Source organism: Phascolarctos cinereus, unplaced genomic scaffold, assembly GCF_003287225.1.
Source record: "Phascolarctos cinereus isolate Bilbo 61053 unplaced genomic scaffold, phaCin_HiC Scaffold_1;HRSCAF=81, whole genome shotgun sequence".
NCBI lineage: Eukaryota > Metazoa > Chordata > Mammalia > Diprotodontia > Phascolarctidae > Phascolarctos > Phascolarctos cinereus.
Genome location: NW_027555514.1, coordinates 102640717 through 102666455, shown reverse-complemented (window position 1 = coordinate 102666455; position 25739 = coordinate 102640717). Strand labels below are relative to the sequence as shown.

Genomic DNA, 25739 nt, shown 5'->3' with positions numbered 1-25739 from the left:
TCCTTCCACTGCTTTTTGCTGTTTTATGAGGTGACGCTGCTCCATAATCTTTAACCATCCTTCCATGTAAGGCTTTATAAAATAGGTTTATATTCTAAACTGGAATTGACTTAGGCTGATGTATCTCTGCTTTGTAAGGAAATCAGGTATTTGCTGGTTGAAGCACTTTCTAGGCACTTTTGATATCTTGCAAATGTAAAATCCTGTGATTCTGAGACATACCAGGAGTTTAAATGACTTGCCTAAGACCACGTTGGTAATAGAAATGATGCACGAACACAGTGCTCCTTCTACCTCTCCATGATGCCTTCCCCACCCCAAATTCAATAATGTCATACTTCAATGCCTCATCATAGCACTGAGGGAAACCTCAATTTTAGGAGTCTATGTTAGGGGAGCATAATCTTTGACAGATTATTCTGTGTTAGAAAGGCTTTGAGTATGGTTCTGCTTTCCAAGGACCAGGTTAGCAGAGGGCGGAAGGCTTACCACAGGTAGGCTGGACATTTAGTGACTAATTCTTTGGCCATGACAACTCATAAAACAAAAGTTTTAAATGTTTCTTAATTTTTTGCCATCCCCTTCCACTTTGCAGTGAGGTGGCTGAATGGCAAAAGGACGGAGGATGTCATGAATTACAATTTTTAGATCATATGTAAATTCAGAGGTAGCACGGATTGAGAACAGACTTGAAAGCCAGAGAGATTTGGCTTCAAGTCCCACCTCTGACACATGCTATAATACATGCCCCTTTCCAAGTCTCTTAATATCTTCATGCCTTAGGTAGTTTTTTTCCCTAAGTAATGGGGTTAAGTGACCTGCCAAGGGTCACACAGCCAGTAAGTGTCAAGTGTCTGAGGCAGATTTGAACTCAGGTCCTCCTGACTACAGGGTTGGTACTCTATCCACTGAACCACCTAGCTGCCCCCCTTAGATAGCTTTCTAAACTCTAAGTTGCAGATAAGATGATCACATGTACTGGTGGAAGGTGTTTGCACATCTGGGAATTCTCCTATACCATTGAAATTACAGGTCCATTTCTCAGCCTATAAGCTAACTTAGATGTAAATACTCTATTCTCATCACTGTCTTCTCTATATCCTGATTCTGCACACCCTCTAAATGTTCTGTCCTCTCTCTTAAATGTATTTTGGCTATTCTTTTCTTCTCTCTTTCTTTCATCTGAACTAGCCTAATGGATTCTGTCCACTCACCTTGGTTTCACTCAGCCCACACTATTTCTCCTCCTCATTTCATTGATAATTTCCCCCTTTCATTCATGCCCTCCTCCTTCTTGTTCCTGTTATTGTGCCCTCCTCTTGATCTAAAGAGGAAACCCACCCTTTTGATGTTCCCACCTACTTGACTTGGGTTTATAACTCTGCCTATCCATTATCTATTTATCATTCAAGGCCTTGTACTTAAAATTTTTTTTCCCCTAAAACATTTGTTGCGCAATATCTTTGCTTCTTTACAACAAGTTGAGGTTACCTTTGTAGAATAATTCATAAAAATTTAGAGCTTAAGGAGACCTTAAGAAGTAATTTAGTATGACCTCTTCTGCTTACAGGTGATGAAAATGAGACCATGAGGCCAAAACGACCACCCCCCTGGTGCAGGCCCTTATTACCTCATTCACACCTGGACTATTGCAATTTCTGCTGCTTGGTCTCCCTGCCTCAAGTCTCTCCCTACTCTAGTCCTTCTTCCATTCAGCTATCCAAGTTATCTTCCTAACATGTCCCCATTCAAAAACTCCACTAGCTCCCTATTACTTGCAGGAATCAAATATAAAGTCTATTTGGATTGTAAAGCTTTTTAAAACCCGCCCCTTCCTACCTTTCCAGGCTTCTTGCTATCCATTTACTTGACACTGGATTCCTTGATATTCTTCAAATATGATACTACATTTCCCGACTGCGCCTTTCATTGGTTGTCTAAATGGCCTGAGGCAGCTAGGTGCCACAGTGGACAGAGCACAGGGCTTGGAACCAGGAAGACCTGAATTCAAATTCAGTTCAACCATACACACACACACACACACACACACACACACACAGAGTGTGACCTTGAGCAAGTCACTTAACTTTGGTTTGCTTTAGTTTCCTCATCTGTAAGATGGTGGATAATAATAGTACCTACCTTATAGGGTTGTTGTAAGAATCAATTGAGATAATGTTTGTAAAATGCTTAGCACAGTGCCTGGCATATAGTAGGAGTTATATAAATGCTTATTCCTCTCTCCCCATTCTTTTTCCCATAGGTCCTATGCCTACCATGCTCTTTCATTTTTCCTTCCAGGCTTCCCTGGCTTCATTCAAGTCTGTATTTCTTATTCTGAATGGGTGTTGCCTCAGTCAAACTGAGACCTGTTGAAGACCTTAGCTTAAAAGGGCCAAGGTCTTCCACTGCATCCAGGGCAGGGCACTGCATCCTGGGGACCTTGCACAGGTCTGCCTCACTTAAATCCAATTCATTTGAAAGTCATGGCATCACCTTTCTGATGTCATGGTCTTCTTTGAGAAAGAAGGACAAACAACAACAACAACAACTTATTCTTTATGTGTCTTTTTTGTTCATAGTTGTTTGCATGTTGTCTCCCCAATCAGATTGTGAGCTCTTTGAGGGCAGGGACTGTTTTTTTTGTCTTTCTTTGTATCCCCAGAACTAGCACAATAGTAGGAGCTTAATAGTGCTTATTGATTGGACTTGCTCAAGGTCACACAGTGATAGTCAGTGATACTTATATGGAAATACAGACAACTCCAATGAAGAGAGGGTAAAATTTCCTCACAAATGTCACACAGGATTTGAGATTTTCAGGTGAACAAAATATTAAGTGGAAATAGAGGGACACTGGAGAAATCATAGTCATTTTTTCCTTTGAAAAGTCAGAAAGTATGAGTCAAAAAATACAGACCAAAGTATTGAGAAGCAGAATTCTTTCTAAGGAAGATAATTTTTCATTTTGAGTGTCAGCTGCTTTTAAAAAAGAGATTCTTTATTTTTGAGTGAATGTTTTCAATTGGAACTCTCCTTTAAGTTGAGATACGTGGAAAATGAAATATCATAATAAACTTTTGTTGTTCTTAATAGTTTTGTGGCTTTCCTGTCAATGCTATAATAAAACTGTCAATTTAACAAACATTGATTAAGCCCTTACTATATACAAAGTAGTGTGCTAGACCCTGGTGATGTAAGGAAACATATAATGCAAATCCTGGTCTGAAGGAGTCTACAGTCCAATGAGTAGAGGACATATGCAAAAATAATTAAGGTATAAGGGAAAACAAGATAAGAACATAAGAAAGGTTCAGGCAAAGTGCTAAAAAATATTTGAGTAGGGAGAGTCCACATTTACCTAGATTAGGAGTAAGAGTAAAGGGGAGAAAGGGGCCAGGGAAGGTTGAGAGACTTCAAGAAACAGAGCATGCCATTTTACTTTATTATATATTATTATACCTAAATATATAATATACTTATGTTATTGTAGGGAATGATATGAACAAAGGCATAAAAATGGGAGATAGCAGGATGAGAATTAAGGATGGAGAGTAGTCCAATGTGGTAGAATGTAGAACATGTGAAAATGAATTATATGAGATAAAGTTGGACACATAGGTTGGAGTCATATTGTGGGAGGCCTTGAAAGCCAGGACCAATGGCTTACATTTTATTCAGTAGGCAAAACTGCTAACGGTTTTTTTTTGAGTGAAGGAATGAAATGATCATTGCAATATGTTTTAATGTATTTAAGCAGGAGTGAAAAGATGGGACCATGAATGATGTATGTTAAAGCATGGCTAGTAGACCAGCCTGGCTACAGAAAATTTGTGTCGGGGAAAGACCCTGACATGAAGCTCTTTATCTTCTCTCACCTGAAGGTTCCTGGTAAAAGGAAAGGTTGGACAAGATGACTTCTAAGGCTTCTTCTAGCTCTAAATCTGAAGTCATATAATGAGTGTGGAAAAATTGGCCAGGACCAGATTTTTTTGGAGGGCCTTGAATGTCACATTAAGGAGTTTGGATTTCTATTCAGTGAGCATTGTAAAGTTATTTAAGGTTTTTGAGCAAAGGAAAGCCATGATAAAATCAGTGTTTTCAGAAAAATTAATCTGGCAATGGTATAGATGGGGAAGATCCTAGAGACATAGAGACTAGTTAGGAATTTCTTGTCCAGTGGTGAGTATTAGAAATGAGAAATTGTGTATAGCATCAGTGGAAATAGAAAGGATAGAAAAATCAAATGGTTAAAAGTAGAGGTGAGTGGGCAGAGTCATGACATACGTTATTGATACAAGGGAGCTTATTGAGATCATGGAGATCCATTGATATAAGGAGGAAGAGAATAGTAACTCACTTAATGAAGGTAATATAGTCATCCTGACAGCAGGAGCAGATCTATAACTAGGGAAGGACCATTGGGATTTTGCCCCAGATTAAGAAATGTATTAGAGGATGAGAGTCGTACTATCCAAAGATAGGCTTTCTCTCTCTGACAGATGTTCCTCAGATCCTCACTCTCCCTAAATTCCTCTCTTTACTAGCAGTGATTTTTATGTACCAGTAAAGAAACTTCCTAATGTCCTGGCAATTTCAAAGTGAGCCCTCCTTTCCCAACTTGATCTATGGGAAAAATACCACTTATGGCTTTGAGAAGGGTCATCTCTGTCAGCAAAAGTCTATACAGCTAATAGGTTGAGGCCCAAGGCAGGAAGAGAAGGTAAAAAGGAAGAAAAAAAAACATGGAGTGAATAAGTTAAGGAGGAAGGAAAGTTGGAGTTAAAAGAGAAAAGTGGGTATTGGTAAATTACCACAAGGACTTCCTCAGGTGCCATTTGTGTCATATATTCCATATATTACCTGGTCTAGAGGGAATAGATAAGACTAGGGTTCTAGTCCTTGTATTTAGTTTATTGTGTAACCTTGTGTATGTCATCTCTCAGTGTCTCCTTTTGCCTATCAAATATAAGAATTCTAAGTAGATAAATGAGATTACACATGGAAAAATGTTCTGAGGTCCTTGGGAGAAAATTGGTTCAGAAATTTGCATTGTTATTATTTACTTATTCATGATTTTTTCCTGAGAATCCTTGGGGACTAGGAGGAAGGGAACAGACTGGACACTGATAACCCATGTTATCACTTCACTATGCCTCTGGATCTTGTGGTCCCGAGTCGGAAAATGACACCAGGCTGCCCACCTACTTTTCCAGCCAAATAGCATAAGGACAGCTGGGGCAAATTCAGGCCACTGCCCACCGCTCTGCAAATCACATTATCTCAGGATCCTGAGAAGGGGAGTGGAAAAACTCCCCTCCGCCACTAGATGGCACTGAAACCCTTATTTCATTTATTTTTAAAATGCAAGAAGGAGGAAGGGAGAGGAAGGACAAAAAGAACATGGTGGAGAGGCGCTCATTTTGGTTCAAAAACCCTGGAGGGCAAAGCAAAACACTGAACATTCTTATCCCTCAGAAAGCTCTTCTCTTATTCTGCAGCCTTGGTCTTGCAGCAGTCTATTAACCTGACACTTTCTTGAAATGTTCATAGAGTTGGCCTTAAAGGGTGGGGGATGAACATAACAAATAAGGCTTTTGAATAAAAATAAAACAAAACAAATCCAAGACTATAAGACACAGAGATGATGTTGGCAACATCTGTGGTGAGGTCTCAGAGGAGACAATGCAAGCAGCTTCTTTTAATGAATTTGTTCAGGATGGGTGCCCATCCTCTTGGGCACCCTTCATGTCAGGCTTTGCTGGCCACTTATTAGTCATGCATCATTTTCTACAGGTCTCTATAGATAAGCACACATCTTAAGACCAGTTGACCCCCTACATATAAAAAAAATCACCTCCAAATATTTTATTAATCCTCCTTCCTTCCAATTTTTTCCTCCAGATATTTTCAGAGTAACTACTAAAAAGCATTCCCATTAAATGCTTCATCCCTCATCCTATATACATCAGAATTCACTTTGTCTCTTTCTGTTTATCTGTCTATTTCTTTCTCTCTGTCTTTCTCACACACATTCAGAGGAGTGGAGGTGGGTTGGGCGGTAGGGAATTTCTAATGATCTGTTTGTGCCGAAATGGGGCTAACTGTTAATAAGCCCCCAGAAAGCCATACAGCTCAATGATGGAAATGCCTGCAGCCAGGAAGGCAGAGTATGTGGCTTTTCCTGTGAAAACAAAAAGCCCCCTTCAAACTGAGATACCACCAATGAAGAACTGTGGCTAGAAGAAAAAAAATTCCAGTTTTGCATATGAGCTGAAAGTCCTTTTGAATATCAGCTCCTCGTTAAGCACATATATACATATGTATAAATATATATACACACATACATATATTTAAAGAACTGTGTGCACGATCTGAGGGATTTTACCATTTTTATAAGCATAGGAATATGAGATTCAGGGACTATTCCTAAATTTATAACAGTATGTGCAGTAAACACATTACAAAGAACACATATGTATCTGTGCATAAATATGTATGTGGTTAAGCACATACATACATACACACCGTTGACTTGCCTGTTCAAAGAGTAAGCCTTAGACATCGTCTGCCGGTAAAATGGTGCAGTTTATCTTTAAGGAGGCTAGAAAAATAAGAAATGAGTCTCACGTTGCACGGATGACATCACTAGCTTTTGGCTCAGTGCTCTGTATTCTCCGTCTGTGGGCTTTAGCCAAGGCTGCAGCTCTCAGCGTTTGAACAAGGAAACATCCTCAGGTACCCGGGAGCTCAGAAAACGTCCCTTTATTTCAAGGTTCAGAACGGGGAGATGAGATTTCCAGAGAGTCCTGGACGTCGGCTTCTCTTCGGTTTCTCCAGGTCTCTGATGGTGCCCGCGAGGTAGTGAGGCTATCGCTACTGAAAGAAGGGAGGGGAAATTGAATAACCAACAGTCCACCCTTCCCTATCCCCCACCCCCTCACCACAACGACCACCAAAGGGAAAAAAAAAACACCCTGAATATAACTGCTGATGCTGGGATATTATTCGAGTGGAGCTGTTGAGGCAGAGAGAGATCTTGGCATCTCGGCTCCTTTGTGGGAGTGCTGTTAGTGCATGTAAGGGAAATGGTGCAATATGAGAGCCATTGACAACTGTTAGGCAGACTGCGTGTCTTTCCCCCTCCTCTATAGTGCTCCAGGCATTGGTTTTTTGAGGGACTTATTTATTTTGAGGTGTCAGGGTGTGTGCATGTGTGTATGTATGCGTGTTGGGGGTGGAAGACATTACTTTGGGGTTTTTCCCCCCTCAGCCTTTGTACCTGCATTTTCCTTGCATATGGGAAGCACGTTTCAGAGGCTGTTTGGTTGCCAGATGAAATAAAGCACTGTTGAAAAATCAGATTGGGAGGCGACTGACCGATTTACATCCGGGAAGCAAAGCAGGGCGAGGATGTCAACGGTATGAAGCCGGAGGTTTTCTCCCTAGGGCTCTGGGTGCCTCTGGGCAGAGCGTTCTGTCCATGGTGCTGAAGCAGCTTCTTAGTTCTTTGCAGCCTGTCTCCAGCTGGACTCCAGCCCCAGTCAGAGCCGATCTCTCCTCGTTCTCCTGCTGCTACGGAGTTTCATCTAATCCAGGGAAAGGAATCGTCCAATTAGGTTGCCTGGTTGACAGCGCCGACAACAAAACGAGTCGCCTGAATGGCAAGGCAAGAGAAAGAAAGCAGAGGAGCTAGGAAACAAAGGTTGTCAGGGGCTGAAAACCTACATGAAGCCTGCTTCTGAGTAAAGCCTATAGGAGGGAAGGTGAAGTCCCTTTCTTGCTGAAGGAGACAGATTTTTTTAGCCCGAGACTGAAGCGAGAAACCTTTTCCTGCGCTGCATTGCCTGACCACAAGCACTGGTTGCAAAAGGGAAAGGTGATCTACCTAAAAGGAAAAACAGATCAGAGCCGGTTTGTAAACCTAGGACAATTGGTCGGTTGGAATCGGGAGATTTCTAGGCACTGACCAGCGATGCTACAGTTCACCTGATTATTGTAAAGTGGCCCAGTATCCCTTATCTATTTAAATTACCACACTTATAAAGAGAGGTAGATCGATTCCATTGGTACACTGCACAAAGAAAGTCAAGGAGCTCCAGTTTAATCAGAAAGAACTTTTATTATTTTCCTTCTGGGAAGAAAAGAAGCAGAAAGGAAGAAGGTCGACTCTGCGCAAAGGTGGTCTTGAGCTGAGCAACCCCGCTGTTTTAAGTGGGGAATCCTTTTCTGAGAGACGTGGAGGGCGCTTCTGACACCTTTAGATGCTTTAAGCTACAGGAGATGCCAATTAACCCCCTAGATTTTCGTGGGGTTAGAACTTTTTAGATTCTCCCAGAAGCCTCGGTGCTTCGTATGTTGTTTCAAACCGTGGACGTCTAGGTGGGGAGACTCGGTTGAGCAGGGCACTCAGCTGCAATCTCTCGGGCTCAGCTGGCTGCTTTGTTCTAGGGCTGAAGAACTAGGTTGTTGTGAAACATGCCCATGGTGTTGTTGTGAAGCTGAGGTATGGCTGCTGGAAGGTTACTGCTCTACACTGGCCTCTCCTTAGCTCTCTGTGCCCTCGGCATGCTGGCCGTGGCGATCTGCTCAGACCATTGGTACGAGACAGACGCCAGAAAGCATCGGGACAGGTGCAAAGCCTTTACTACCCGTCGGGTCGATCCAGGCTTCATTTACAACAACAACAATAACTTGCCGCTTAGGGCCAGTAGGTCTAGATTGGACCGCTGGGAAGGGAAACTCCTCCGGGCCAGGAACCGGAGGCAGCTGTTTGCCTTGAGCGCTATGGACGAGTGCAACCGTCAGTACAACTCCACCAACATGGGACTCTGGAGGAAATGCCACAGGCAGGGATTTGACCAAGACCTGGATGACCTCATTCAAAAAGGTAAGTGTCTCATCTATGCTGTCTGCTTTTGAGAACACATAATGAGAACATCCTACCTAGACTGGGGCCCCATGACCTTTAACCTCTTTCTTGCCAGGCTAACTTAGTTGCTTTTTCGAAGCTCGCAATTCTTGGCTTTCACTTACCCGTCTCGAATATTCAGCCGGCTTTGTAGGTAATCAGTGCTTTGATTCCTCAGCTGTTTATAATAGAGGCTGGTTTAAGGTTTTGCTTATCTTTGCCTTGACAATTTCAGTTTGCTTTTGTTTATCTGGTGCCTTCAAATTCGAATTTTCCAGGATAATTCTCAGAAAAATGCTTTATCAGCTCTATATTGTATTGGTTTGCCTCTAAGAAACAAGAGATTGTTGTATGTACCATAAACAAAAAACCCCCAAACAAACAAACAAAAACTCTTACAGAGGAACCTAGGGAGAAAGTAGACTACTCAATACCAATCTCAGCTTTAGAGGATTGCTAAATGTTAAATGGAGACTAATTTTACTTCAGGAAAGGTATTATCTGTTGGCCCCCAAATGAATTTTTTTCCCTCTTTTGTCTTGACAAGTGGTAAATAAAAATGGCTTAATGGCACTGAATGGGGGGGGGAGAATATGTAAGAAGACAGTAGAACAAAAAAGCTCTCCATTTTTGCATTAGAAAAAAATACTAATATTAAAAACACATATCTCCAATAAGCAAATGAAACAAAATTAAAAGGTAAACAGCACTTGCTAATGATGATCCATTTTAAAAAATAAATAATATAGTAGAAAGACCACTGGACTTGAAACTGAGACCTGTATTTGAATCCTGACTCACACTTGCTGGGTGACCATTGGCAAGTCGCTTAACCTTAGTTTCCTCATATGAAAATGGTGTTAATGATATTTGCACTACTTATTTTATAGGGTTATTATGAAAAAAACACACCATAATCTTTAAAAGCCCTCCATAAATGTGTCATAATTGTTATTGAGTATTATATACCCAATTAAAAAAATGATTCCTATTTTAAATAATATTTGCAAATATATTTATGATACCTAAGCATTATGGGGTACTACCACCCCAAACCTACTAAAATATTATTTGGAGGTCTTATGGGACCATCACTGAAGAAGAAGACTAGTCTCTGCCAGAGAGTTAATACTATGAGAATTTTGTAAATCTTGGGCATCACTCTGTATTTCACTTTTATAATCTGTTAAATAGCGCTCAGGGTGAAAACGGTGTTCTTCAACATACTTTGCAACTTCCTTTTGGAAGGAATAAAAGAATGGAAGTTTAGAATTTTAAGATATAGTGGCTATGCTGCTGCAACAGTTTTATTGATTAGATTTGTGATAGGTGGTGCTATTCTTGTTCCCCATCACACCTCTAACCTTCCCCCAACCCCCCTGGAAAGAAAACTGTCAAAGTTGGGAAAGGTTTGGGAAAAAAACCCTAATCAATCAGGAAAAATGGTAAAATATTTAATGAAGCACTAAATAGCTTGTAGGTGGTTGAATTTAGATATACTCTAGGTCCAATGTATCTGAGAGGCATTCCCTTTTTATATCTACTTTGAAGTTTATGTCAAGTGAAACTGGTGATCTTAATTCAATTAAATTGTGGACTGTGTTCAGTTTCACAAAAATCAAGCCAGCTGCACTGGTCAGGACCTCTTTAGAGTATGGTGTCCAATTTGAAAATTTAGAACATGATTAGTGATTTAGATAATTTTAGTAAGGGTCCTTAACCTGGGTCCTTGAAATTTGTCTTAAACAAGATTTTGATAACTATTTTAGTATAGTTGGTTTCCTTTGTAATCCTATGTATTTTATGCATTGAAAACATTCTGAGGTGTCCCTAAGTTTCATGAGACTATCAAAGGAGCCATGACCCCCAAAAAGGTTAAGAACCTCTGCTTTAGAAGAATCCAGAGGCGAGCAACATAGGGTTGGAATAAAGAATTATAAAACTGGGGGGATTAGGATTATTTAAAGAAGACTAGTAGGGAATTTAATAATAGGTTTAAGATTAACAGTATTATTTTGTCAGCCTTCTATTCTCACAAAAACTGTTGCTGCAGGGAATTAAGTAAAATATAAAGAAATCAAAGCAGTAAAGATTGACAAATACTAGAAGGGTTTACTGAATGAGGCTGTCAAATAGCCTTCTTCAATAATCTCTAGGAACACAATATTTCTACTTCTGTTGGGTTTAGGTCAAGCCTAATCAGAGGCAGGGGATGGAATTTATGACCTCTTTGGGCCCCCTGCAGTTCTCTGATTCTGTGTTTCTGTGCTTGGCAACATGAGAGTAAAGGTTGATTTGGCTTGTGGATCTGGCTATTTTGTTACTATAGTGACACTTTCTTCAGGTGAAGATAGACACTGGCAGGGAATGAAATGGGTGAAAGTACTGTCTTTTACCTCCTTATGTACTACATTTTAATTGCAATGACAGAAAATGGACACTGAATAGCAGGGAGGAATTAATATCTAAAGTTATTTGGCTATTGTATTTTATTTGAACAAATAGAAATGTTCATCATCACCAAAAATACAGCCATCGCTGTCAGGCTCCTAGTATATATAATTGCTATGGTTCCCTCTGCCTGTTGGACATTGTTTTTCTTTGGTTTGTTGTTTTGGGGATAGTGTCAAAGCTACAAATCTAGAGAGATTTATGGTCACTGTCTTCATTTTAAGGTTAAAGAAAGATCCATTTAACCTAACACTGTGATCTTTAAAGATCAATTTATCTTTTTCTAGCTAGTCAAAGAAAGATTCTGAAGTGTGTGCATTCTTTGCTAGTAGAAATTATACTAATGTAATTTGTAGCTGTTACCTGTTTTTCCTAGGTGGTAAGAAGATAGAAAAGAAGCTACTATGCATGTATTTCATTTTGTTGCATTGTTTGAAAAAATCTTTCATTACTCATCAGTCTTCAAAAACAATATCTTAGACTTTTTAAACAAACTTTCTAGTTTAGTATTCACTTTTTATGAGTGTATATTTAAAAAAGAGAGGAGAAGTAAAAAAGGAGCAGGCTGTTTACATGTCGTGTCAATATTACAAGGAAATTAGAGATTTATTGGAATGCTGATACAGCTCTAAAGAACTTAGTCATTTGGGAAACCAATACTCATTACCTTTGAAAATGCTGCATATATGTTTTAAAATAACATTTAAAAACAATTAATAAGAATCTAGAAGTCAAAATTGTAGATAGTTTAAAAAAAACTCCTCTGAATTCACTCAGTAATTCTGCCTCTCACAATGCACTTTATAATGATGTAATTCCTATGTACACATTTCTGTGGCCTATTTGGTTGACTCTCTTGCCTCCCTTTTAGAGTATAGGTCTTTGAACTGGTACTGAACTTGGATTACCAAAATGAAAAATGTCACAGTCCCTGCCCTCCGAGAACTTTTCTTCTACTCACAGAGAAATATCGTATATACAGATGATTATTATGCAAAATAGGATATGACAAAGATAAAGTAGATATTCAGGAAAAAATGGTCAAGGATAATTTGAGGAAAAAAATTTCAGCTGACAGAACCAGGGAAAGTATCACTGAGAAAACAGAACCTGAAGTAAGCCTTGAAGGAAGATTAAGATTTCAACAGGCACAGAAGGGGAGAAAGTGCAATATATGGATGGGGGAAGCCTATGCATATAGATAAACAGAAATGGAAAATTAATCAATCAATAAACATTTCTTAAGTGCTTGCTATGTGAATGGGATTATGTTAAACATGAGAATATTGAGTTTACAGAAATCTGTAGTAACCTATAGAGTTCTTGAAGGGAAGTGATGTGAAATGAGGCTGGAAAGGTACATTGAGCCAGACTGTGGAAAGCCTTAAACGCCAAGCCAAGGAGTTTGCCTTTTTGAGCAGAAGAGTGATATAGTAAGGTTTGTGCATAAAGAAGATCATTTTGGCAGCTATGTAAAAGCTGGACAGAAGAGATGAGAGACCAGAGGCTGGGACAATAGTTACTAGAATATTATCTTACTTAAATTTGTAGAAATAAAACTACCAAGGGCTCGTCCTAATTCCAGTGGGGCTAATTCTATGGGTTTAAAGGATACTCTAAGAAAAATCTTGATTTCTAAAGTTTACCCAGGGTGGGAATTGTTGTGGTTTAATTGTTTTTCAGTCATGTCTAACTCTTTGTGACCCTTTTTGCAGTTTTCTTGGCAAAGATATTGGAGTGGTTTGCCATTTCCGTTTCCATCTCATTTTACAGATAAGGAAACTGAGGCAAACAGGGTTAAGTGACTTGCCCAGGATCACACAGCTAGGAAGTGTCACAGTTCAGATTTGAACTCAGGTCTTCCTGACTCCAGGCCTGGCACTCTACACATTGTGCCACCTAGCTGCCCCCAATATGGGAATTAGGACAGGTCAGTACTGAAATGCATGAAAGTATGCCAAAGAAAGATTTCTTAGGTGAAGTCTTACCTGAAAAGGTTAGTGTAAGTTAAATACTTTAATAATATATGTTATTGAATAGAAATATTATCAATAAGAATTTGTTCCCAAGTTAGATCAGAAGGTTCTTAGCGAGTGTTAGAATCTGGGACCTCTGGGCGATGATGTTGGATAGAGGTGCAAATAAAATTATGATTTATTCATGTTAGAATGCTGCTATGAAAGGTATTATAGCAGGTCTTTTGCTTTCATACCTCATAGGAGATACCCTGATAAATCAGTGCAAACTCTGAGTACAGATAATTTGTGGAATCAGATTCAGAAGTAAAAAGAGACTTCTAGAGTACCGGAGAAATTAGCTACAAGTTGAATTGTTATAATGAGACTATTCATTTCTAATTGTTTGGTCCTTCTTGAATGTTGGATTGACTATTCTTTGAAATAAATGGGCCGTTGGTTGCGGTTTTGAAAGAGTTTTCACTATATGGAAATTTCCTTAAAATAGGATTTAGCCCATGTCATTTTTTTTCTTTAACAAAGGCATTTGCTCATATGATGTAATAAGAACAATAATTATAAAACATTTCCTGTAGAATCTGGGGTGTACTATCCCTCAAATACCCATAGAATACATGGGGAGATGAAGAGTAGACATGATCTTAAAATACAGTGACAGTGAGGCACAAATGTAGGGGATAGACACAGCCAACAAGGCGGAAAACTCTGGAACTGCAGTCTCAATGTCCTTTCTTTCACTTTGAGGTTCTTATAAAATTCATGTGGCTGGGTTGGTTGCTTCAAAGGCATGGCATCTCAGCTCTCTGAGTCAATCTCATATCAGGTTGAGTCAAATAAGTCACTTGGCTACGGAGCTAACTCCTTGCTTATTTGGGCTTGACTGCTTTTGGTTGTCAGGGCCAGGTCGGTCTTGGCTCGGCAGCTGGGTTGCTACCAGACTGGGCTGGCCAGGTCCCTTTGCTACTGGGTTGCTGCTGGTAGAATGTGCTATAAAAGGTTAAAAGGCTGCTAGGCTGTGATTGCCTGGGCTAGGCCAAAGAGATCACTCAGCTGTTGCAGTCTTCTTAGGATGCATTGTCTCTGCAGGATGTGTTGATCCCTTGGATTCTTGGGTCTGCACTGTAGTCTTTACCACCTTCATCCTCTGGCTCAATGGAGTAGCATCACTCGCTTTTTCAGCTGGAGTATTTCAGTGCTTTTTTCAGCAAGGGTAATGACCCTTAGCCTCAAATTGGCAGAAGCTTCGTCTCTGACTCCCTCAGAGCTTAGTTTCCAAGGTTTGCAACCTCTGGTCCTCCATATAAATTTGTTTAATAATTATTAAGAGAAATTATATTCCTTATGATGGTTAATCAAATAAAAATATATTTCCTTCCTAAACATGTTTATATGTTTTGCTCTAAGTGATTACATTAGAACCCAAAGGATAATATAAATTAACATGGTTACTTGGATTTAGCAGTATAGAGGATGGAACTAGGGTAAATGGAAAAAAGTTACAAGGAAGCATATTTTAGCTTATTTTAAGGAAGATCTTCCTAACAATTTGAACTGCCTCAAATTAAATAGTCTACAGGTATTTATTTGAATATAATCAATATTATGCTAGTTTTCCCATTAATAACATGTTGATTTAAAATCAGTCTTTCCTGATTTTCTCTCCTACTCTTTCCATTTTCTCTCTCTCTCTCTCTCTCTCTCTCTCTCTCTCTCTCTCTCTCTCTCTCTCTGTCTGTCTGTCTCTCTCTGTTTCTCTCTGTCTCTCTGTCTCTGTCTTTCTGTCTCTGTCTCTCTCTCTGTCTCTCTCTCTTTTTAGTATGGGACAGTGAGTCAGAGACTGATCCTTCAGTTCCACTAGTATTGACACTTAATTGTTAGTCACCATAGGGGAGACAACCTTGTTAGAGTAACAAACCCACAGTAACCTAAATACCGTTTTGGAATAGAAATGTAGTAGTTCCTTCAGGGGTTACATACCTGACAGTGAGAAACAATTAATGCTCTCCCTCTCTACGACCTACGCAATACGCCAAAGGACACAAAGCAAGATTGTAATTGTCCTGGCTTGGTCTAATCCTACACACGCATAGACACACTTGGACATGTATATCTAGACATACAAATCCACGTGCATGAACTTATATGGGTATACTGCACAGGCTAATTGAGAAGTAAGAAGGTATTGTTGCTTGATAGGTGAGTATACGAGTGGAAAAAGTATTTTCTATTGTATAGGTGATTTCAAGCCCTGCCATTGGACTGTTGAATGGTGGTAGAGTACAGTGGCTGCATCGCGCAGTGTTTAGAATGTAGGATTTGGAGACAGGAAACGACTTCAGATCCCTTTTCTGACACTTACTGTGTCATGATGGTAAGCACCCTGAGTCTCAGTATCCTCATCTATGAAATGATAATGGAGCTCAAATGAGAAAATGTATATAAAGTGTGTGGTAAACTTTAGAGCACGACACAAATGTCAGTTGTCATTATTATTACATCTGAGGTAAGTGAGGGGTAGAGAGGTTAATTAGCTTGGCCAAAGTCACCTAGATCAGGGATAGGGAACCTGTGGCCTTGAAGCCACATGGCATTCTATGTTCTTGGGTGCAGCCTTTTGACTGAGTACAAGTTTTCTTTTTCTTTTTGGTGCGGCAGTCGGGGTTAAGTGACTTGCCCAGGGTCACATAGCTAGTAAGTGTCAAGTGTCTGAGGTCGGATTTGAACTTAGGTCCTCCTGACTCCATGGCCAGAGCTCTATTCACTGCGCCATCTAGCTGCCCCCTTGAGTCCAAGTTTTACAGAACAAATCCTTTTACTCAGGAGCTTTATTCTGTGAAGTTTGGATTCAGTCAAAGGGCAGCACCTGAGGACCTAGAGGGCCACATGTGGCCTTGAGGCTGCAGGTTCTCCACCCTGATCTAGATATTAAATATAGCCAAAATTTAAACTAAGGCACAACCATCCCAAATTCAGAAGGCTTTCAGAATACCCTACTATACTGCCTCTGTTGGAGTTGGGTGGGTAGGAATGGGTATGTAGGTAAGTGGCTGAGAAAAAGAGATTATGAGCGGCAAACAGTATGGATAACAGAGAGGTTAATAGTCTGTAATGTGACCACAGGATGCTAGCTTATAAGAAAACAAAATAGAAAACATGGCAGCTAATTTCTCATCAATGCACATCAGTGTTGTAATAATTCACTTAAATATCTTCTTTCCCGTGTATTTATCCTACCAATTTGAAACCTTAATCTGTAGATTGCGGCTAGAAGATTTAGACAAAATAAAGATAAAGAAATTGGGTTCTGGATCAGTGTATTTTCACACCTGAGGCTACTTAGAGAAAAGGAAAGGAAGCGAAGATAAGAGACCAGAGTTGCAAATATCATCCATCACCCCTAGGAATTTAGTGGCTTAAACTAACAATGAAACCAAACAGAGAATATTTTACTGTAATGATAAATTTTGCTCTAACTAGCCAAATTTATGCCCCTTAACCAAAATAGTTAAGGGTGTATGGGGAATTCAAGGAGGACTAGCATCTCTGGTGTGAGGGCTTGCTGAGCCTTTTTCAGGGCTGCTCATCTACCTTTAGTGTCTACCTGCCACCGAAATCTCACCTGTGACTCCAAGAAGCTGAAGCACGCACAGAGGCCATGCCCTGTTAAAACTCTAGGCAAATCAGCTAACCAGTTGGAGGGTAACCGACAAGACTCAAACCCATAAGTGAGTTAGGAGGATGTCTACCCTAACCATGTGAAGACTTCTGGCATAATGGGTGGATGAGAACAATTCATTACAACAGCCATGAAGGTGGCTGAAGCAGGCACTGTGGAGTGCTTAGAGCTTGATCAGACCTTGAAGACACCAAGGTCATCTCCTGCATCTGGACCATTGCCAGTCGTGCTGACTTTTATCTTGCCACTGGACTTCAGTGACTCTGGAAGACAGAGTGAGGCTGACTACTTTGCGTAACTCTACCTCATTTAAATCCATTTCACAGCAAGTCAAGACATCACTCCATGATGTCATGGGCCCTTCTCGTAAAGGAAGGACAAACAGCACAGGCAGGAATGTAATTTTTATTTCCTTAAGCTTAGAAGGTAGTTTCCATTATCTCTACCTTAGTTATGGAATTCCTCTCCTTGATATGGACTAATTTAGATTTCAAATAAGTTAATTCAGTTAGAAGTAAACTAAAACTGCCCTATTGAGCTAATTTTCATTACTCTTAGATGAGAGGAAGAAAAACTTACAATAAATGATTGACTCTTTTCACGGCACAGACACAGTAACACATAGGAGCAAGTTCATCTGAATTATGTTTTATCCAACAGCAGAATTTCTGATCATTTAGCCAGGGTTTGTGCATCTGTTATTGTTGCTCAACCACAGTATAGCCATGTTATCTTCTAAAACCTCAGGCTTTTCTGAGGAGTAGAATTTGAATTCTTCTCTGACATTTAAGCACTGATTGCTAGTATATAACCTTAGCAACACTGAAGTCACAAGTGGTAAATCTTTCCACTTATATTACTTCAGTGCTGTTCATTCTAGTACCTTGGACTACAGTTACTCTCTATTTGAACTATTATAATAACCTCCTAATAGTTTTTCTTATTACTTCCATTCACTTCTCTCTCCCACCTCCAAATCCATCATTCCTCCCATTTTTATGCATAGACATGGTTATGCTGCTTTTCTGCTCAAAATTTTTCAATGAATCCACATTACCTACTAAGTAAAATTCAAATGCCTTTGCCTGGCATTTAAGGCTCCTGTAATTGGGTACCACCCTTTCTAGTTTTATCTCTTACAACTCTCTACCATATATGCTCTATTTTAGTTAATCTAGTGTACTACTCTGTGAGTGAGGCTGTGAGTGCGACTTTGCAAAGCTCTGCCTCACTCTAATCCAATTCACTTGCAAGTCAAGACATCAACCTCCTGATGTCATTGGTCTTCTTTGAGAATGAAGGCTGAACAGCAGCAAATAGTGTGCTCTCTGTCCCCCAAATGTATTCTCATACTTTCCTACATTGCTGCTTTTGTTCACATTGTCCTTTTACAGTAGTTCAAATTTCCTTTCTTTCTCCTGTTAGACTGTTCAATTTCTTCCCAACCTTTTAAAGCACTACTCAAATGCTATTTATCACCTTCAGTTAATGAGTACCTCTTCCCCTTGGCTTTCACATAACACTTTGTTTTGCTCAGTGGATAGACCACTGGCTCTGGAGTCAGGAGGACCTCAGTTCAGATTTTGCCTTAAATACTTATTAGCTGTGTAAACCCTGGGCAAGTCACTTAACCCCATCTACCTCAGTTTCCTCATCTGAAAATGAGCTGGAAAAGGAAATCACAAACCACTCCAATTCTTTGCCAAGAAAATTCCAAATGGGGTCACAGAGAATCAAACATGACTGAAATGATTAAACAACAACAACAACAACAATGTATTTTTCATGTATTATTTTGTACTATAATCTATGTATGTCTCTCCCCCTATTACACTGTAACCTTCATTAGTGCAGGGTCCAATTTTCTGTAAATTTTGTTCCTCCTCCAATATTCAGCACAATGTTTTACACACAGTAGATATTTAATACTTTGTGAATCAGGTTGAATTGAAATAGAAACCTTGAAGCCACCTTTGGCTTTTGGGCTCTTCCTTCTTTTTATTTTTTTATTTTTATTTTTGTTTTTTGCTAGGCAATCGGTCACACAGCTAGTAAGTGTTGTGTGTCTGAGACCAGATTTGAACTCAGGTCCTCCTGACTTCAAGGCTGGAGCTCTAACTACTGTGCTGCTTAGCTGCCCCTAGGGCTCTTCCTTCTCACTCTTTGATTCTATGTCATTTATCATTAAGACCCATTTCTCCCTTCAAAATGAGTCTCAGATTTATTCTTTTCTCTCTATTTCTTCTTCTAGATACTTCTAGACAGCATCCTTACTATTTTCTATCTGAATTGCTGCGACAGCCTTCTTGTTGTTTTACATACCTCCAGACTCTCTTGCCTTACCTACATTCTGCCTATCAGTGAGAGACCAATCTTTCTAAAACACAGTTCTTATCATGTCACTTACAATGGTTCCCAGTTGCCTGATGGATGATGTCCAGACTTCTCTGTTTGACATCTGAGATCTTCCCTTCCCTCTTCTCACCATATCTGCTCATTATTGTTTCTTTATACTTACTTGTGTCCCAGTCAGATGGGACAGGTCTATTTTCTTTCCTCAATACACACCATGGTAATTTCTGCCTCTCTACCTTAAATGTTCGTGATGTTTCTCTTTTATCTAGAATGCTTCCTACTTACTCTCCATTTTTCCAAATTCTACTCATTTTTCAAGTCCCAGTTCAATATCTACCCCCTTCTATTAAACCTTTGTAAGCTTTTCTACCCCTTAATGATCTTTCCCTTTCCTAAACTCCCAATGTACTTTTTAGCACCACATGCAGATTAATGTTTAATTCTTTTTCAATGGTTTTATGTATGATAATTCTATTACCCAGCTGGAATGCAAGCTTTTTTGGGGAAGGGGCCATGTTTTAAGCTTTGGATATGCAACAGATACTGAATAAATTCTCATTGATTGCTTAAAATTTATAATTGTTTTTATTGTCTGTACCTATCAGCAGTCAACTTTTCTTTTGTTACGTGCTTGAAGTACTTAGTGGTAATGGTTTCATCATGAATGGCTACATTAGAACAAGAATGGTAATAATAACAATAATTTAGAAAGTTATAATAGAGATAAAAGGCTTTCTTTTATTGTGGGAATTAAAGCTACACCAATATCAAGTTATATGTGTATATATATATATGTGCACATATATAGATATATCTGTACATATACATGTGGATATTATATGTATGTGTAATGTATATATATATATATATCATTTATACACATTTAGGTGGTCTTTCTCTGTGTGTGTGTATATATACATATACGTATGTATATACAGATATATGTATATATGTGTATACATACATGCATATATACATTCATTTAGGTAATCTATGTATAAGCCAGATAACATACTGGAGATTTAAGAATGAGAAGCAAAGTCTTTCAATTTGTCAGTAAGATAGACCAAGATCTTAGGACCAGTCCAAAACTCACGTGGGATTATTTGCAGGCAATTGTTTGGTTCTGAGGAGATGCTGCTGTTGGCATTCAGAGAGAGCTGAGAAATTTGCTGCTGTTTTGGAAGAATGTGGTCTCTTAATTATTTCTATTGATTTTGTTTTGTTTTTTTTTTTCTCTTTCTTAGTGTCATGGTATTTTGCCAATAAAAAATCATGTTAGGTCATCTTCATAAATTTATATTGCTTCCTGCTTTTTCAAAAGGTCTTATTATTTCATATTCCGAACCTGACTCTCTAATAGACTTTATTTGTTATAGAGCTGTTCTTATTCAGTTTAAGTTGCATTATTCTTCATCATTATAGTGACTCTTTCCATTTAGGTAGCAATGCCTCTCACTGGCACCAAGAACCTAGAATGTTTTGCAGACCTGGAGGTGAGAAGATTGTTTCTTTTCTGAAGGGGCAATATACTACTAGCTGCAGCAGATAGTAGGGATGTAATGAAACCAATTTAAACCTCTATTCAAAAACCTTATTTTAATTTTATTCACAATGAAGCCCCCCTGTATGTGCCCTATTACTGATAACACTTCCCTACTCATCTCACACATAACATTTTTTTTCTGGCAACTCTCTTACATAACGTTTATATGTTATTTGTATTTTTTGTTGTTTACACTAAAATTTACTCTTTTCCATCAACAGATATCTGCCTTTCCTTCCTCTAACCTTTGTCCTTGCTCTCCTGCATTGAGAAAAAGTGAAAAATAAAATCACTGTTACAAATGCATACAGTGAAGCAAAACAAATTCCTCCATTGGGCATGTAAAAATATTATGTCTCTCTCTGCACTCTAATCAATCATCTCTCTGTCAGGAGGTGGGTGGCATGTTTCATCATGAATCCTCTGGAATTATGATTGGTCATTACATTTAAAGTCTTTCAAAGTTATTTGTCTTTATAATATTGTTATTACTGTATAAATTGTTCTCCTGGTTCTGCTCACTTCAGTCTGCATCAGTTCATACAAGTCTTCCTAGGTTTCTCTGAAAACTATTCCCTTTATCATTTCTCATAGCACAATGGTATTCTATCATGTTCATATACCACAAATTGTTTAGTCATTCCCCAATTGATTGGTAATTTCTTATTTTCAATTCTTTGCCACCATAAAAGAACTATGATAAGCATTATTTTAATAATAGGATTATTTATGCATACCCTCATCCCCCTACTAGACTGTAAGTCTTCTGAGGGCAGGAACTATCTTAACTAGATCTTTTGATTCAGAAGTGGTTTTATATAGTTAGCGTTAAAAAAAGTTTGTAGATCTGAATTTAATTCTCTTCTTTGTAAGGGACACCAGCTTTTTAAGCAAACAACTCTGGAGACCCTGTGCCTGGGACATTTGTGAACTGAAGCTGTTATTAATATCAGTAAGGGTTTAAAAGAAATTTCTAAGTACTATGTATATGGAGAGCAAGTTATACCTAAACAATAGCTCTTGCTGAAAAATTGACATTGAAATAAAGAAGAACCTAAAAAAAGTAAAATGGAAAATTATTTCTCTATTACCTCTGTGATCAAATAGAAACTCTTTTATTTGTCATTTAAAGCTCATTGTAATCTGACTCTAGCCTCCATTTCCAGGCTTATTACATATTTTCTCCCTCTCATACAAAGAGTATTCCAGCTAAGCGGGCATTTTTGTTGTTCCTTATATATAACATTATATCTCCCATCTGCTATTTTGCAAGCCTGGAATGTATTCCCAATTTACCTCAACCTCTTAGAATCCCTGGTTCCTCTTTCAAGCTCTCTGAAAGGTCATCTACTACAAAGAGGCCTTTTCTGATTCTCCCCAGCTATTAGTGCCTCTCTGCCTCTTCCCCATCTTCCCCATCCTTAGAGGTAAGATTATTTCTTCTTTAAAGGAGATCTTTTATTGGTGAAATACCATGGTTATGAAAGATACACAGACATACAAATTGATTGAAATAAGAAACTGTATTCTTAATTATTTTGTATTTAACAACTGCTCCCCCCATGTACTTTTACTTTTGAATTTAATCTGTATTATTAGCATCTTCTTCATTATTTTTATTTTTATTTTTTATTTTTAGGCAATTGGGGTTAAGTGACTTGCCTAAGGTCACACAGCTAGTAAGTGTCAAGTGTTTGGTCTGAGGCTGGATTTGAACTCAGGTCCTCCTGACTTCAGGGCTGGTGCTCTATCCACTGAGCCACCTAGCTGCCCCCCATTATTTTCTTAAGTCCAAACAATCAATAAAATGATAAATCAAGTCCTAATTTGTGATGTGCTGATTTCTGAGGTATAAATATACTCACTGAAAATTTAACAATAGAAGAGCTGTTTGGAGCTGGCTTTAGCCCACACCAGATTTTAGATCTGCCTAAGAAAGCTAATATTGCACAGTAGATAGTGAGCTGGCTTGAAGCTAGGAAGACCTGAGTTTAAATCCTGCTTCTGACACATATGGGTGGTATAGTCCTGGCCAAGTCACTTGACTTAATGCAAGAGGCCAATCTCTAAGTTGTAGAGAAGGCTCTGACCTTATAGTTTGGTATCAAGGCTGGTGCCACCTGTTGGACCCAAATCACTCACACATACGTACATAAATTGTTTTCAATATGCTTCTGTTCAAATCATATTCATAAAGGTTTTATGGAGGATAGATTAGTAGTAGTAAGTACATGTTGTCCTTAGGTAACATGGTAGCAAGAATAGAGACACAGGAGACTTGGGTTTGGACCCAAATGCTGGTATTTACTAGCTATATGATTATAAGTAAGTTACTTAATCCCTCTGACTTTCTGGTTCCTCATCTGTAAAATCAGAATAATAATAACTGTATCACTACCTCATGGGGTTGTTATAAGGATCAAATGAGATAATGCATATAAAGTGTTTTGCAAACTTTAAAACTGTATGCCAATGGAAGCTATTAAGAGGAAATACAAACTCTTCAGAATAGTTGATGCCATTTATTATTATTATTTTTTTTACTGACAATCTCATCTTAATTTTTTTTGTTTTCAACATTCATTTTTTATAAGATTTTGAATTCCCAATTTTTCTCCCTCCCCTCCTCCCTCCCCAAGATGATGAGCAATGAGTATGTATGCAATCATGTTAAACATATTTCCACATTAGTCATGTTGTAAAAGAAGAAATGGAACAGAAGGGAAAAACCATGAAACAAACAAACAAAAAAACCAACCCAAAAGTGAAAATAGTATGCTTCAATCTGCATTCAGACTCTATAATTCTTTTTCTGGATGTGGATAACATTTTCCATCATGAGTCTTTTGGAAGTGTCTTGGATCATTGTATTGTTGAGAAGAGCCAAGTCTATCATAGTTGATGATTACACAATGTTGCTATTACTGTGTACAATGTTCTCTCCTGGTTCTGCTCACTTCACTCAGATACTCATTTATTCTTAATGATATCAAAAGAAAGAGGTAACATAGTTCTTAATTTGAACAAATATTTTACATTAGAAGAGAAAAATTGAATGATGACTTTGTGCCTTTCTTGGTACATTCCCTATTGAGATATTTTGAGTCTCAGTGGGCCTTCCTTCCTCCTTTCTTCTTTTTTTTTCTCTCCTTTCATTCATTCAGCAAGTATTTATTGAATCTCTTGTATGCATTTCTCCCTCTTTACTTTGTTGCCTTTCTTTCCTTCCCCTTTTCCTTTTCTCTCTCTTTCTCCTCTTTCTTTGTTCAGAAAATCACATTTACTCACCAAAGCACTACAGTTTAATATATGCTTCAGTACCTGAATGGAATTCTGGTATTGTTGATGGGAGTATTTCCTTCAATGGTGGAAAGCTGCTGCAAACACCAAATTAGCAAATACTGAACCATTGCTCCTAGGAGAAAGACAGGATTGAGTTCCTGTGAGCCTCTGGTTACATTTACTTTAGTGCTTTCTAGAGCAGCTTTACCTATAGATTGGCAAATTTCCTTTTCCTTTTCCTGGATGTACCATATTGTTGATTCATTAACATTGATCTTATGGCCAACAGCACTATAATTCATGCCTGAATGAAGCTCATCTAACACGTTTATTTTTTCTGCAAGGCCCACCACAGCCTTTGTGTATTTAGGACCACTAGACAGCACTTCAGCACTATGCTTAGGGGCCATTTTAAACAGCAAAATCACCTTCAGAAAGCACAAAAATAAGAAAAACATGGCACTAAATAGACCACAAAAAGAACACTTGTTTACAGTATGAGAGCTGAAACAAGCAGGCAGATCATTGCCTTGTTCAACTTCAGCTGGGAAAGTGTGTTGGGTGACTCAAATTTTTAGCCTCTCTGTGGCGTGTTTGCGAATGACCTAAAAAATACAATGAGTATTAATTTTAGAGTTACAAGTATATTTTAGTGAATAGGAGAATTCACAAATGATGATCGACTTTATATTTCACATGTAGAAATTGACTTCACTCTTTGTTATAAATATGTTCCTAAAATTATTTTTAAATCAGGTTTTAAAAATAGAATCATAATTGAACCAATCAAGCATTTATTAAATGCCTACTATGTGCCAGACATTGTGTTTAGCACTGAGAATACACAGATAAGCGTGAAACAGTTCCTGGTCTCAAAGAGCTTACATTCTACTGGGGAAAAGAACACATACACATATAAATATAAAATATGTAAAAAGAAAATACGGATAGTTTTGAGGGTAAAAGATCTACAGATGAGGGTGGGGTTTCAGATAAGTATTCATGCAAGAGATGGCCTTGGTGCTAAGCTTTCAAGGAAACTAGGAAGCAGAGTTAAGAGGGAATACATTCCAGGTGTGAGGGACAACCGGGGATGGGAAAGGGAATGTGTGAAGAGAACAGCAAATAAGCTAGTTTGGATGGAATATGGATTGCACAAAGGGGAATAATGTGTAATAAATCTGGAAAAGTTGACTGAATCCATGTTGTGAAGGGCTTTAAATGACAGAAAGAATTTGTCATTCACATCGGAGCTTATCGAGGAACAAAGGGACATATTGTGACTCATGCTTTAGGAATATCCCTTTGGCAGTTGTGCAGAGGGCAGACTGATGCATACTAGAGGAACTCACTATGTGAATGAACTTTACCTTGAGTTCTTTTGTAAAATGAATCAGAGTCATAGACTAGTTTTAAGGGACCTCCAGTTCAACCCTTCTCTTAACAAGGTACATGACAAATGGTCATCTAAATTTACTTGAAACTCTCCAGGGAGAAAGAATCTTCACCAGGCAGTTCATTCTACTTAATTGTTTTGAAAGT

General features: G+C 38.5%; 1 protein-coding gene across 1 annotated transcript in view; it reads left to right on the top strand.

The window, feature by feature from the left end:
* Positions 1-7448: 7448 nt before the first annotated feature.
* Positions 7449-25739, top strand: part of TMEM178B (transmembrane protein 178B) — a 444158-nt gene continuing 425867 nt past the window's right edge. Inside the window, exon 1 of the mRNA XM_020998127.2 lies at positions 7449-8890. Within this exon, the coding sequence (XP_020853786.1) occupies positions 8509-8890 (382 nt within the window). The 5' untranslated portion in view covers positions 7449-8508. The remainder of the gene's footprint in view (positions 8891-25739) is intronic.